The sequence below is a fragment of the Ochotona curzoniae genome, unplaced genomic scaffold (assembly GCF_017591425.1).
Source record: "Ochotona curzoniae isolate NIBS_2020 unplaced genomic scaffold, NIBS_Ocur_1.0 contig_908, whole genome shotgun sequence".
Lineage (NCBI taxonomy): Eukaryota > Metazoa > Chordata > Mammalia > Lagomorpha > Ochotonidae > Ochotona > Ochotona curzoniae.
The window spans coordinates 30,904,695-30,918,669 of NW_024466607.1; the positions used below are offsets into that span (position 1 = coordinate 30,904,695).

Here is a 13,975-nt window from a genome sequence, read left to right on the forward strand (position 1 = left end):
AACTTGCGAAGAGTCCCCTGAGCTCCCCTGAGCTCCCCTAGCAAGAACTGCACACCTCCTTATGGCCTAGAGTTTCCCATGCTCACATCTGGCCTGCATTACTGGGAAGGCCTGAGGGTTTAAAGAAGGTAATTTATGGCAGAAAGATAACAGCCCCCAGCTCAGAGGCATCCCCCCAAAACTCAGGGGAGTACGGAATCACAGGGAAACAGAGCACTGGCTAAATAAATTAAAGAACATAAGTAAATTATGGTGTGTTGATAGACGTGGGGTCACATACCTACTTAGCACAAATCTTTGAGATTTTTTTTTTTAATTGGAGAAAAGACAAATGTTTCATCTTGAAGTCCTGGAGAGAAAACCAGGTGCTTCTGTGCACAATATGTTCTTTCATGATGCACAAGCCACCTGTGTGTCAGAGCTGGTTTCTCTATCACAGGGTGTATGAGCCAGGGACTTAAGAAGCTGTCAAATCTGTGGGACCTTGGTGTGTGGCTGGGAGGAAATAAGACAATTGGGGTATATGTCAAGTATTTAGCACAGTGCCTTGCCACCACATATTTATGCCACATTTCATTAGCGCAAAATCTGAAGGAAAAATGTCATGCCATTTTTCTTTTTCAGAAAGCCTAGAGTTAAGCGTTTTCCTATGTTGGCTTAATCTGGTGTAAAAAAAATCATTTTGGGTCTCCTGTTCTCTCTCTTGAATTTTCACAACTAAATTTCTAGAGGTCAATCCTGCCTCTCCAAAGACTGTGACAACAGGGAGACCCAGACTGCTTCAGCTCACCCGGGTCTCGCCTGGACCACTGCCACAGCTTCCCTATTGGCTCACAGTGCCCTCTGCCCTATCCCTGGCTGCTCTCAACACTGAAGCCTCAGTGTGTGTTTAAAATTAAAACAGAATGGTCTCAAGCTGGAAATCCAAGGACTCTAATATGCACAGCCCAACCCATGTCACCCCCTACTTCTCTCCCTTTCATGGGTTCTTTCCAGGCACACAACTTCCTGGCAGCTGCTAGTCCCTGCCAGGCATTCTTCTGCCACACAGCTGTGTACCTGCTGTTGTCCTGGCCTGGAATGAACCTCCTCAGAGCTCTATGGAACACCCTGCTTCATTCATTCATATGCGTTCCTTGCCATTTTCTTTCGTGGTATGTATGTATTTGACAGACAGAGAGGAAAAGAGAATGAGAGGGAGAGAAATTTCCATTCCCTGCTTCACTCAGCAAATGGCTGCAATGGCCAGGGCTGAGCCAAGCTGAGGACAGAAGCCAAAAACTCAATCCAGGTATCCCATGTGGGTGGCAGGAACCAAATCCATTTAGCCATCACTTGTTGCATACCAGGACATGCACCGATGGGAAGCCTGAGTCAGGAAGCTGTGCTGGGAATTGCACTCAGCTACTCCATTGTGGGAGATGGGTACTTTTAACTGCTAGGCCAAAAGCTGGCTCTCCAGTACTGCCTTCCTTGGGGTATTCCCTGACCTCTCAGTTTAGATGACAGTCTGGCTTCACTAATATTCCCTCTGCCCCTTCCCTAAGGTAGGCTCTCCAGAGTCCCTCATGTAAGATACCTATTTGTTCAAGACTGGTCTCCTCCCTCTAGAGAGAAAGATTTTGTTGCTTTCTTCTACTTGTGTTGCATCTCCAGTGCCTCACGCAGTGCTAGGTACACAGAGGGAACCTGGTTACTATTGGATGAATGAATACATGTAATAAATCCACTGATTTGTTTGCTGGCTGATTAAGATGGCACTGACTCTTGCTTTGTTCACTGTATCCTCAGAACTGGAACACTGTATAACACAGGAGTCCAATAAATAAGATAGGTAGGAAGGAAGGAATTAATTTTTCATAACTTCATGTATCTCTTTCCACACATTTTATTAGCATTTAAAGACCTTTATGTATTTATAAACCATATCAACTTAAACCTTAATGTGATCATGTCAACTTCTTTCCATAGTGTGTTACTGGATATATGCTACTTTTTTCCCCCCAGATATAATGTATCTTATCTCCTAAGACGCAAAAGAGAAAATATATACACTATCCCTGGTAACAGCCACTTACTAATACAGTGATATTTAAATGGAGGGGTGGAGAGAGGGTTATGGCAATGTTCCTCTTGTGTCAGAACTCCAGGAATGTAGATGAGTCGAGGGATTTGGGGTTGGAGAGGAGTAACTGTGTAGTTTGCAAACTTTCCCAAGATGATTCAGATATGTCCAACCTCTCCCTCTGGAGAAGCTCTGAAATGCAATTTATGTTTTCCTCTAATCTCCTTTGTCAAAGTGATTCATTATTCACTGTTCAAATGCCATAACTCACCGACTCTATCTTCATTGCTGGCATTTGGATTGCTCTAATTGTTTGCATTAAAGATAACAGCGATGCATCTTCATAATGGCTACCACTGTCCTACCTTACTCATGCATTAACTACTCAGTGACCTCACCTCTCAGTGGCCACTAGTGAGGGGCTCCTGGGCTCCAAGTTCCAGGGCATGCTCCAGGAATAACATGCTCATGCATGCAGCAGTGACTTTGATCTCACAAGAGGTCCCCTATATTTCCCGGTGTTTCTGTATGACAAAATACCAACGCAGAATCCAGAGATATCACTGGTTCTATTCTTCAGTCAACATGTACAATCTAGAGGGGTTGCTGGTTGTGCCTGCTGGAATTAAACAAATCTGATTGCTCAGTAGTTCTACTTTCTCCAGGCTGGAAGCTAGAGATCCTCTGAGAGGCAACTGGCCTCAGTGGTGAGTCTGACAGCCCCATGCATCAGGCCTCTAGAGAGCTGCATTCCACTTGCTGACCCCGGCCAGTTCACCTAGTCCTTTGTCGGATGCTTATGCCTTATAATCTTTCTAATTGAATTGGAGAAATAATAACTACTTAATTGGAATAATAACAACGACTATGATCTCACTCTCCTGTTAGGAGGAAGAATTAAGTGAATAATTAACAACTAGATAAGGGATTTAAACATGCAAGTAGTTAAGGAAAAGCAATGCCAAGTGATTATGGGGTACTCTTGAGATAACACACTAAGTAGGTGCTGAAGCTCATGAACAAGAGCAGGCCCCCCTGGAATCTCAGGAAGCTGCTGGAAAAGATAGAGCAGCCTTAAGGGTGACTGTGTAAGTGGGAAGACAGGGTTTTCCTTCCTGGTATTTTGAGAACCAAAATAGGGCAGATATTCATTGCCAAAAAAAAAACAGTACCTGGAGGATGGCATTTGGCTCGGTGGTTAAGATGGTGCTTGGGATGGCAGTATCATGTCCAAGTGCCTAGGTCTGAGTCTTGGCTCTGCTTCCAATCTCAGCTTCCTGTTAATATGTACCCTGGAAGTTGTAGTGATAGCTCAAGTAGCTGGGCTCCTGTCACCCAGATTCAGTTTTGAGCTCCTGGCTCTGGCCTAGCCCACCCCTGGCTATCAAAGTGAATGAACAGATGAAGGCTCTCTCTGTATCTGTATTTGCCTCTATGCCTTTAAAATAGAAGAAGAAGAAAAAAATATATATATATATAAAGAATGAGTACACAAAACAAAGGGTACTCATTTGCGTCTCTGAAGACATACTTACTGATAGTGCTGTTACAGAAACACTGTGCATATGTGTACAAAGATGCAAGTACAAGAATCTTATCTGTGACCTACACTTTAACATAATCAGAAACAGCTTCAATGCTTAATAGGAGAGTGGATAGCTAAATTAACTAGCTTCTGCATAAATAAACAGATTTTTCTTTTTTATGTAACCAAAGAGAGCTCTCTATGTTAAAAGAAAAAGTAAGTTGCCAGGCAACTTACCCTATTTTGTTTTTTAAAGGGTTATTCATTTTTTAGATATTCATTAATTATTGATTTAAAATACAGAGTGACAGAGAGAGACACTTATCCTATATCTTATTTTCTTCTGTGCAAATGGAGGCTTGCAGGTACAGGCTGGTAGAGAATCATTTTCACCTTTCACTCTGTCCCTTCATACACCTTGTAATATTTATGATAATTCTGTGAACGGAATGATCCTACACAATATAAGACTGACACTTTACTCTTCCCCGACACTGCTTCATTACTGACGCCTGATTTTTTCATGCCTGTTGGTAGTGTTGTTTTTTTTTTTTTTCCATTTCCATGAATAAGAGTGTTCATATTACATTCCTTCTAGGAAACTCTGGTGCTGTTCCTTTAGATTGCTCTGCATGAGTCCATACAGATGATATGCTCCTGGGAAAACCACTAAATGAACAGGTTTCAACCGGTAAGAGAAAAAATTTGAAGCCAAATTTCTAAGCCAAAATAAATAAATAAATAAATAAATAAAGCACAGCAAAAAAAAAAAAAAACTATTATGGGAATTGTCACTTTATTTGCTGAGCAAGGAGCAGCAATTCTCCACAGTCACCCTCAATACATGTATCAGAAAGAAAAAAAATCCTTAAATACAAATGAGAGGATATCTTATTCCTGCACTTTTTGATGTCACAGAGCAGACTGGAGGCTATTTGGGATACCCACAGCCCATATCAGGAGCCTGGACTCCAGTCCCGCCTCTACTTCCAAGGCCACCTTCCAGCTCATGCAGTGTCCCTGCCTGGCCCCGTGAGAACTGGATGGGGTTCTTGGCTCCCAGTGTCAGTCATGCTGTCGCAGGCAATTGAGAGTGAACAAGTGGATAGAAGATCTGTTTGTCTTTCTCTCTCTGTCAGTGTGCCTTTCAATTAAATAAACCATGTTTTTTTTTTAAAGATGTTTTAAAATTGAATGTGATTTTGCCAGGGAATCTTAGTTAAAAACAGAAAAAAGTCTCAAGAAAGAAAAACCATGAATCCTCTGCCTTTAGAACATGAAACAAACTACATTTTCATCAACACTGCAAAATTAAAATCATCTCAGAGTACAGAATCATTTCTCAGAGCACTCCTCCTTTATGGAAACAAGTCAGATTTTGAGAAATATATTGTCTTAGCTCATTTGATCGCATCTAGCTTTAGACTGGGAAAACAAACTTCAGCATGAAGTTTTTCATCAAGTTTGAGAGAGTGTGGAGAAGAGGCCAGCACATCAGATAGGGATTTTTGGATCAATTCAAGGTGTTTTGTATCTTAAGTCAGGTAGGAGAACAAGGGTGTTACAATATTTTATATTGTGACTTTTACCCTTCCCAAGAAGAGCTAGCGGGCTCTGAGAAATCACTGATTTAGTTAAATGTCTTCACTTCAGGTCATTTTTAAATGACTAGTTCATAAAAAGCTCAGAGAACAGTTAGGATTCCTTGTATTATTTTCAGTGGTTTCTCTGGATGCAAACAGAATCTGTGTCATTAAGATGATTCCTGAGCATTTTTGTTCATCTTTATTCAAATTAAGGCATAAAACTGTATAAAATTTCAATTATTTCCAAGGTTCTAGACAACATTATTCCTGAATGAAATGTAACAGCAAATGCTTGCCATATTTCAAACGATAAGAATCTGAAAAGGATGTTGAGTGAGAAACAGGTTTAATAGTAAAGTCTTTTGCTCCTATTGATCCAAGAGGTTTGAGGAATAAAGCAAAGGAAGATGAATCTATCCTTCTAGAACAAAACCCAGCTCTCCACGGCTGCAATGGCTGCCCAGCTCCCACACCAAGCCAGGAGAGAAGCTCTTTCACATACTACATTTTCAGCTTTTTCATTTTCAATACTTACCAAGAATTTTAATTGAAACATAACTATATATACTTATGACATTTCCAATACATGTATAGACTGTGTGGTGGTTACATCAGGGTAATTGGTATGCACATGTTAATGCTTTAAGAGGTCTTGTCTTTTATTATTCTCGACACTGATCACAAAAACGCTATTGAAAAGTCAACTGGCAAAAAGAAGTATGCTGGAGGATACCAGTTGCAGCGACAGCTACTTACCTCACCGCAAAGTACAGAATGGTGGGGCCTTGTTTCTTGGGTAAGTCATGATCCAGCACTCGGTGATCTAACTGGAGCCAGTTCTGCTGACCTCTGTGAGAGGATTAAAGAACAGGATTAAAGAGGAAGTCAGAGAAATTCAATAACACGGTGCTGGCAAAGCTGTGGGCTACCAGGTACTCTCAGATACTGATAACATGAGTACAACTTGGTGCTACAACTGCCCATTAAATCCATGCAGCCCTACTTTTAAAACTTCAAGAGCACCTGCCTCTTAAGCAGCATCTCCAATGACATAAATTTGTACACATAAAATGATCTCTACATAAAGCTACTCACTGGAGCATTATTCGTGATAGCAAAAGCACTAGAAATAACTTAAGGGCCCAATAGAGTATTTTAAAAAGATATTTAAAGCTGTACACTGAAATATAATACACCTGTGAGACAGCCTAGAAAGCCCCTTTACAAACCTAATTTGAACAATTCCCAAGACACAATATGAAAGGGAAAAGCAAGACACAGTATGGTAAGTACAGCATACTGCTGTTCTTTAAAAATAAAAAAGACACATACATGTACATACTAAAAGCACCCTTGAGATAAGAAATGGATAACATTTTATTAATCTTCAAATTCTTATTCATACGAAATGTTTTAGATAGTCAAGAACGCTGAGATCTTCTACTCTGTCTCTCTTCCTCTCTGTAAATCTGCTTTTCCAAGAAAAATAAATACATCTTAAGAAAAACGGTGGTGGGGAGGGAACTTTTGGCTTAGCAAAATCAAATGCACCAAAAACAGTATCACAGTTGGTTTTGAAAAAAGATTTATTTATTTATTTGAAAAGCACACACACACACACACACCACACACAAACAGATCTTAGATCCTCTGGTGGACTTCCTAAACGCCTACAACAACCAAGATTGGGCCAGGCAGAAGCCAGGAGCCAGGAACCCCATCCAGGTCTCTCACAGAGATGGCAAGACTCAGGTACCTGAGCCATCATCTATTGCTTCCCAGGTACAAGTGCAGAAGTCTGATTGGGGGTGGAGTAGCTGGGACTTAAGCGCTTCCAACATGGGAGCGTGGAGCCTCTGGTGGCAGCTTAGTCAGCCGGGCCACAATGCCTGCCCCACTGTTGTTTTATTTATTTACTTTTAAAGTACAGGATTGAATACTCTGGGTGCTATTTCTGGATATACCTCATGGACTAGTGCTAAGTATGTATTTGTTTATTTACTTTAGAACCTCAGCAAGTCCATGGGTATAAACAGCCCTGTCTAGCTTTCCACCTCTCGAGGATAAAAATGATTGATGACACTGGATAGTTTAATAGACTTTTCCAAGGTTGTTCAACTAGTGCTTCTGTTTTAGACTGTAAATTCCTAGAGGGCATGGACCTCATTTTACTTGCTCACAAAAGACTCAAGCACATGCCGATGTTAGTTTATTCAAGAACATTCTAAAATCCACAACGGACCAGTATTTTTCCAACATATTCTGGTCTTGAATAAACAATTTGAAAACAAAAATCAGGAAATTTTATGAGGCATTCATTTGATGTAAGTAGATGAAAATGTAACATTACTGTTAGTATTAACAATAAAATAATTGCTGTGTTTGGGCAACTACTCTCACCACCCAAGCCACTTTTTAAAAGGATTTATTATTATTATTATTATTATTATTATTATTATTAGAAAGGTAGATTTTACAGGGAGAAAAACAGAGACAGAGGGGAAGGTCTTCCATCCTCTAGTTCCACCCTCAGATGGTGGCAATGGCCAAAGCTGATCCCATCTGAAGCCAGGAACCAGGAGCTTCTCCAGGGTCTCCCATGTGGGTGTAGAGGCCTGAGGACTTACGCCATCCTATGCTGCTTTTCCAGGCCATAAGCAGGGAACTAGATGGTAAGTTGGACAACCAGGACGTGAAGCGGCACCCATATGGGATTCTGGCACTACATACAGAGGATTAGCCTACTACTATGCCATAGCATTGGCTCAAAAACCCAGGACATTTTTGAAGCAGAGAACAAAACTCCTATATTAAATCAGATTTCTCTTTTTAAAAACAATTCACTTAAAGACAGAATTACAGAAAGAAAAAGAGACAGATTCCATCTGCTGGTTCACTCCCCCAGACGGTTATTACAGCCAGGGCTGGGTCAGGCAGAGAAGTTAGGAGCTTCTTCCAAGTCTCTCTTGTGGGTGTGTAGGGCCCAAGCACTTGGGCCATCTTCTATTGCTTTCTTAGGCCATGATCATTGATTTGGAAGTGGAGCAGCTAGGACTGGAACAGGAACCCACAGGAATCCTAGCATGACAGGCAGCTTTATCCATTCCATCACAATGTCAACCAAGGTCAACTTTCATAATAACCTTTGCCTTGGTCTCTGTCACTTGCCAGTTGTAACGATGAGAAAAGCATATCCATAATTACAAGAAAGGCCTAATAATAACTCTCTCTAGCTTTCCGTGGAGGAATATTCTAAAGACAAATAAGCAGACATAAGAAACCCAAGGAAAGCATCAAAAAAGAGAAGAGAGACTGAAATTAAGAGCTTCATAAACTGTATTTCATAAAATTAGGATGTTATTGATTTACAGTCAGAATTCAATTTCAGAGGTGGTCAAATATGTGATTTAAAATACAAAACACTGTATGGTAACAGGTCTTAAAATTTTGCTTACAGAGAATGAGACCAATTTGGAATTGTCCTTCATATTTTAGGTAGGAAAGATTTGGCAACTTTTGCAAAGCATAATATGTATTTATATGAATTTGCATGAGCTAATGTCTACAATTGGCAAATGCAGCATAAAGCAATTATGTGAACCACAGGTGCACACTCAAACCACTTTTAAAAATGGATAGATATGGGCCCAGCGCGGTGGCGCAAGTGGTTAAAGGTCCTCGCCTTGCACGCCCGGGATCCCATATGGGCGACGGTTCTAATCTCGGCAGCCCCGCTTCCCTTCCAGCTCCCTGCCTGTGACCTGGGAAAGCAGTCAAGGACGGCCCAAGGCTTTGGGAACCTGCACCCGCGTGGGAGACCCGGAAGAGGCTCCTGGCTTCGGATTGGCATAGTATCGACCCGTTGCGCTCACTTGGGGAGTGAATCATCGGATGAAGATCTTCCTCTCTGTCTCTCCTCTCTGTATATCCGCCTTTCCAATAAAAAAATAATAAAAATAAATCTTAAAAAAGAATTAAGCTTACTGTGTATCCTAAATTCCAAAAAAAAAAAAAAATGGATAGATAGTTTTAGATGTAGTTCTAGAAAGATTTAAAAGAAATGATTAATATTGGTGGCCCCTATGGGAGAAACTACAATGGCACCTGATATTCATGAATATGCAAGATAAAATATTTTAAAAGTCTATATTAGAAATGAGAAAGTCTATGGGTAATCCGACAACAGGAAAAACCCGTAAGTTAAAAAAAATCCCCAATTTTTCACTGGACTCTGACCCACAATACCTAATGCTTACAACCTGCTTTTCTCAATGGATCTATTATAATGTTATCACAGCCTTAAAAGGATAGTCACCCTTCCTCATCAGGCCGGGCTGAGCAGGTATGGCAGAAGCTCCCTTTCCGGCTACAAGTTTATCAATGGAAGGCCTAAGACGCCAGGCCCATCCCAAAACACAGTGATCACAGGTCACACTGGTGTCGCAAAGCCTGTTTGTGTCTTCTCTGTAATCTAAGCTTACTCAGCAAAGCCCTTCAAACACGGGGATGACAAACAATGAAATGGGAGAAGGCATGGCTTACCGCGACGGTGAACCCCGGGGCCGCGGCCTCGGGGCGGGCCGTGGCTGCCCTCTAGGGGCCAGCGCGTCACCCTGCACCCAAACTCGAGCAGGCCTCTGAGGCCAAACGCTCTGACAGGGACGACGCGGGGCTTTCCATCGCCCGACATCGCCGTTCGGTGACCTCGCTGCGGCCTAGTTGTCCACGCCTGGGGCCGCGGACTAGCATATAGACTGCTTTTATTGATAAAATGGCTCCTTTGGCTTAGCCTTACTGCTGTCTGAAGACGTTCACCAAAGGCCCCAGGCTTGAAAATCCGACTCAGGGACTCAAGCCAGGAGGGGCTCGGGGCTTGGTGGTTTCACGGGACGGGGTGGGGAGGAGAGGGAGTGGCGACAGAAAAGCACTTTCCCCAAATAAGTCACCAGACAAAGAAAAGAACCGGGCTTGACACCAAGACATTCCAAGGAGACACCCTTTTAGACATAAGCAATTTTTCGGGCCCGCTCCCCAGAAAGGTGGATGTGGCCAATTCCTCCCTCCCCCGCCGCCTCCCTCCAACAAACCCAGCTCATACTTCTTCCGAAAATAAACACAGAGGGAGCCAGAAGACATCTTCCCACACCGGTCATAATTCAGAAATAGACCGTCCGCGGCAGGGGCGGTGTGGCGCGGAGGAGCCGTGGTTTCGGCGGGGAGGCTGTGACCTGTGACGGGGAAGACAGGCTGGGCAGGCCCTTCTCCTCATCCGGGAGCTCTGAGAGGAATCCCAGGGCGGAGGAGGAGGAGGAGGAGGACGACTACTCAGAAGGAGTTGCTGCCCGGCCCGGGGCGCCGTGCGGTGGACGCTCCGTCAAAGCTCCGTCATGCTACCAGCGTGCCCCGGAAACCCTCCCCTGCCCGGCCTCCCGTGCCCGGCCTCCCCGGAGCCTCTCCGCCTCAGGACCCCAGGGCGGCGCCAGCAGTCATCGCGGTCTCCTTCCCAAGGCTCACCTGTACACAGGCCCCTTCCCATCTCTGATTCCACGAGGGGGAGATGTCCCCTGTTCATGACACCTCCTTGTATGCTACCCTCAGAATGCCTCGCCTCAGGCGCTGGGGCCATGGCCAGCACGTTAAGCCTCCCAATTCTGGTGTGAGTCTTGGATGCTCAGCTTCAGATCTAGCTCCCTGCTAACAGTCTGGGAAAGGAATGGAGGATGGCACAATATCTGGGCTTCTGCATCTGGAGACCTGGAGAAGAAAGATCCTGGCTTCCACAAGCCCAGCTCCAAGCCTTGGCGGTCATGTGGGTAGTGAGCCAGTGAGCCAGCCTTCACTCTCTAAAACTGCCTTTCCAATAAAAATAAATAAATCTTTTAAGAAGTGCCCTGCCTAGTATGCCAGTTCTCTCCTCTCTATTTGAGGTCTACCTGCCTTGTCAGGTCCAGTTTTAGTTTCCCACCTGTAGGAAGATCATTCAGCCCACTGCAGGCTCTGGAGCATGCTGGCTACCATTGATCCCATGTGACTTAACACTGTACAATTCCACTATCTTATTATAGATGCTTTATGTAGAACATTCTACATAATAGGTATTGTGTCCAAGCTACAGACAAGCAGAGCGGGAGATGTTAAAGAACTGCCTGAGATCACATAGATAACAAGATTCTTGGTCCCCAGCCTCCTTTTCAACCCTTATTCTGTCCCCTTTCCCTTCCTCTTCAAACTATAGCTGGTCTGTCTATCTATCTATCTATCTATCTATCTATCTATCTATCTATCTATCTATCTATCTATCTATCATCTACCTTTTGTTTCTTCAAAGACAAGCCATAAGAGTGAATCTCAACCTACTGCTGGAACTTTGCACAGGCTTTTACTGGGAATGCCTCCCTAAACCTATGCACAGCTAGTTCTTCTTTTCCATTGCTTGTTACCTGGCCCACGGTGTCTGAAAAGTCCTTCCCCTCCAGCTATTCTTGAGGGTCATGCCTTATTCTATGTTATTTAGTGCATTTAGGATTTCTGGTATTTTCTTACTTTCTGTTTGCTTGTTTGGTTACTCAACACTATTGCCATCCAAGTTCTTGTGTGTGCTGCTCATAGTTGAATCCCTGGAGAACAATGCCTACTCTTTACTGAGTACTCCAGAAATATTTATTGAATGAATAAATTACTCCAATGTTCATGTTCTTAACCTCTAATCTACTTGACCTCTCCCTAAATTACAGTTCTTAGAGCAATCACAACTTATACCATATAACTTAGCTATTATGCAGTTACGGTTTTATGTCCTATGCTATTTGCTGTTATTTCATTCACGTTCTGATTCAAGCCATGTGTGGGTGCCTGCTGAGTCACTGACCCACACGCACTGGTGTTGGCTTTGCAGCTGCAGCGGGAGGACCATGGGCATCTGCACCTGCTGCTTCGCCCAGTGGAGGTCACATCACATGATATCTCCACTGCCTGTTGGGTGAACAGACACTTCTGGGAATCCGAGTGAGGTGAGAGATGTCCTAGGTACTTCATTTAATTATTTTTCCTACTTTGTTGAACCCTGTTCAAGAAATCTAAAAAAAAAAAAAAAAAAAAAAAAGAGAGAGAGAAAGAGAGAGAAAAGAAATCTCTGAAGTCTAGAATCAACATTTTTAGGTTTTTCTAAAACCTGTTTTGTGGCCTGCTGGTATTGTTTTAGAGGTCTGAGGCTCAGAACCCGCTCAGAAATGGAAATTATCAGAAGCCACAAAGTGTCACAAGATGAATGGATGCCTTCCTGAGATGACTTTACACCTGCTAAACTGAAGAACAAAAATCTACTTAAATTGGAAGCGTTATGGAAAGAATGCAGTATTGGTTAGCCATACTTTGCTTTCATACTTTGCGTCTGAAACACATTTTCTTGAAAACTTAAGGAGTTCCTTGGAAGTGATCTCCAAAAAGAGGAAGAATTCCTTGGATATGTATTAAGTCACGTATAAAGAAGGCAAGGAGGACCATCATGAAACAGAAACACACCCTAATAGACACACATAGGAAATAGCCAGGAATCCCAAACATATTTGTTTCCAAAGATTTTGAAATTCATACGCATTTGTTTTGATATATTATTCCTACTTCATTTCATAAAAAATTTTGAATTTCTGGCAGAAAACAATTTGGTGAAACAACAAAAGCAAAAACTGAAGTAAAAGAAAAAGATAATAAAAACGCCACCTTAAATCCTAGGTCCATTTCACCTTAAGTTATAGACATAAATTGGTGAGAAATTTGCCTTTTTTCTTGTCACTAACACCAAAACATTCATTCAGTTTCAGCACATGAGTGTATAACAACTAAATATTCTATCACTGATAATAAGTTAAACTAGCATGTACAATTAGTTTAATGACATCTGAAGACAAATAATATTTTTAATCTTTAGTCAGTATTCCTTTTATTCCTCCATTTGTAATAGTCACAGGCAAAACACCTTGTATTAAGGATTCTTTACCTAAGTAAGACATAGACTAATACATGGAGCATATTTCCTTTTTTGTTAATCATGAGTAACAATAAGTAGGAAGTCCAGGCAAAAGGTAAAGAATTGAAAGTTATTAAAACACTTACGTGTCATCAATAAATGTTATTCCAAAATATTCCTTTTCTTTCAGGTTGAAGTGTGAAGCCACAAGATCCAGCAACTCTCGTGATAAAAGTTTGGGCTGCCAAAAATAAAAATCTGATTAGAAGCAATGTGGTTGCTCCCTTTTGTCTGACCCTTTCTTACTGCTACTTCCTTTGTCTTCCACAAAGAGGTTGAAACAGCTTTTGTTTGAATTTAAGTATCTGCTACCCACTCTTCATTAGGCTGATCTAGTATAGACTATTCCTTAAGCGTTATGGCAAGGAGAAGAGATGGAAGTATCAATGAGATATTTTCCCTTTTCACATATTTATGACTCAGCTGAGTATGTTATTCACTCATGAAGGTTTTTTTTTCCCCTCTTTTTATTTACACGGGACCACTCCACAGTATTTCTTAGCTTTCCTAGTTCACTAAACTATACAGCCCATTCTGCTCTGATAATGAGCATCGTTGCCTGTAATTGGCTGCACATAAGCTCTGACCCTCCACCTCCAATGAGGGCCTCGGCTTCCAGTCCTGAATTTTTAATTTAATTTAATGTAATTTAATTTTTATTGGAAAATCAGGTCAGAGTTACAGAGAGGATAGACAGAGAAAGATCCTTCATTTGCTGGTTCCTTCCCCAAATGGCCACAGTGGCTTGGAGTTGGGCCTATCTGAAGCCAAAA

General features: G+C 42.1%; 1 protein-coding gene across 2 annotated transcripts in view; it reads right to left on the minus strand.

The window, feature by feature from the left end:
- Positions 1 to 13,975, minus strand: part of FRMD4B (FERM domain containing 4B) — a 182,927-nt gene that overhangs the window by 112,618 nt on the left and 56,334 nt on the right. For both annotated transcript variants that reach the window (XM_040994799.1, XM_040994800.1), the window contains exons 3-4: positions 13,289 to 13,383; positions 5,933 to 6,025 (exon numbers count right to left, since the gene is read on the minus strand). In XM_040994799.1, the coding sequence (XP_040850733.1) occupies positions 5,933 to 6,025; positions 13,289 to 13,383 (188 nt within the window). The remainder of the gene's footprint in view (positions 1 to 5,932; positions 6,026 to 13,288; positions 13,384 to 13,975) is intronic.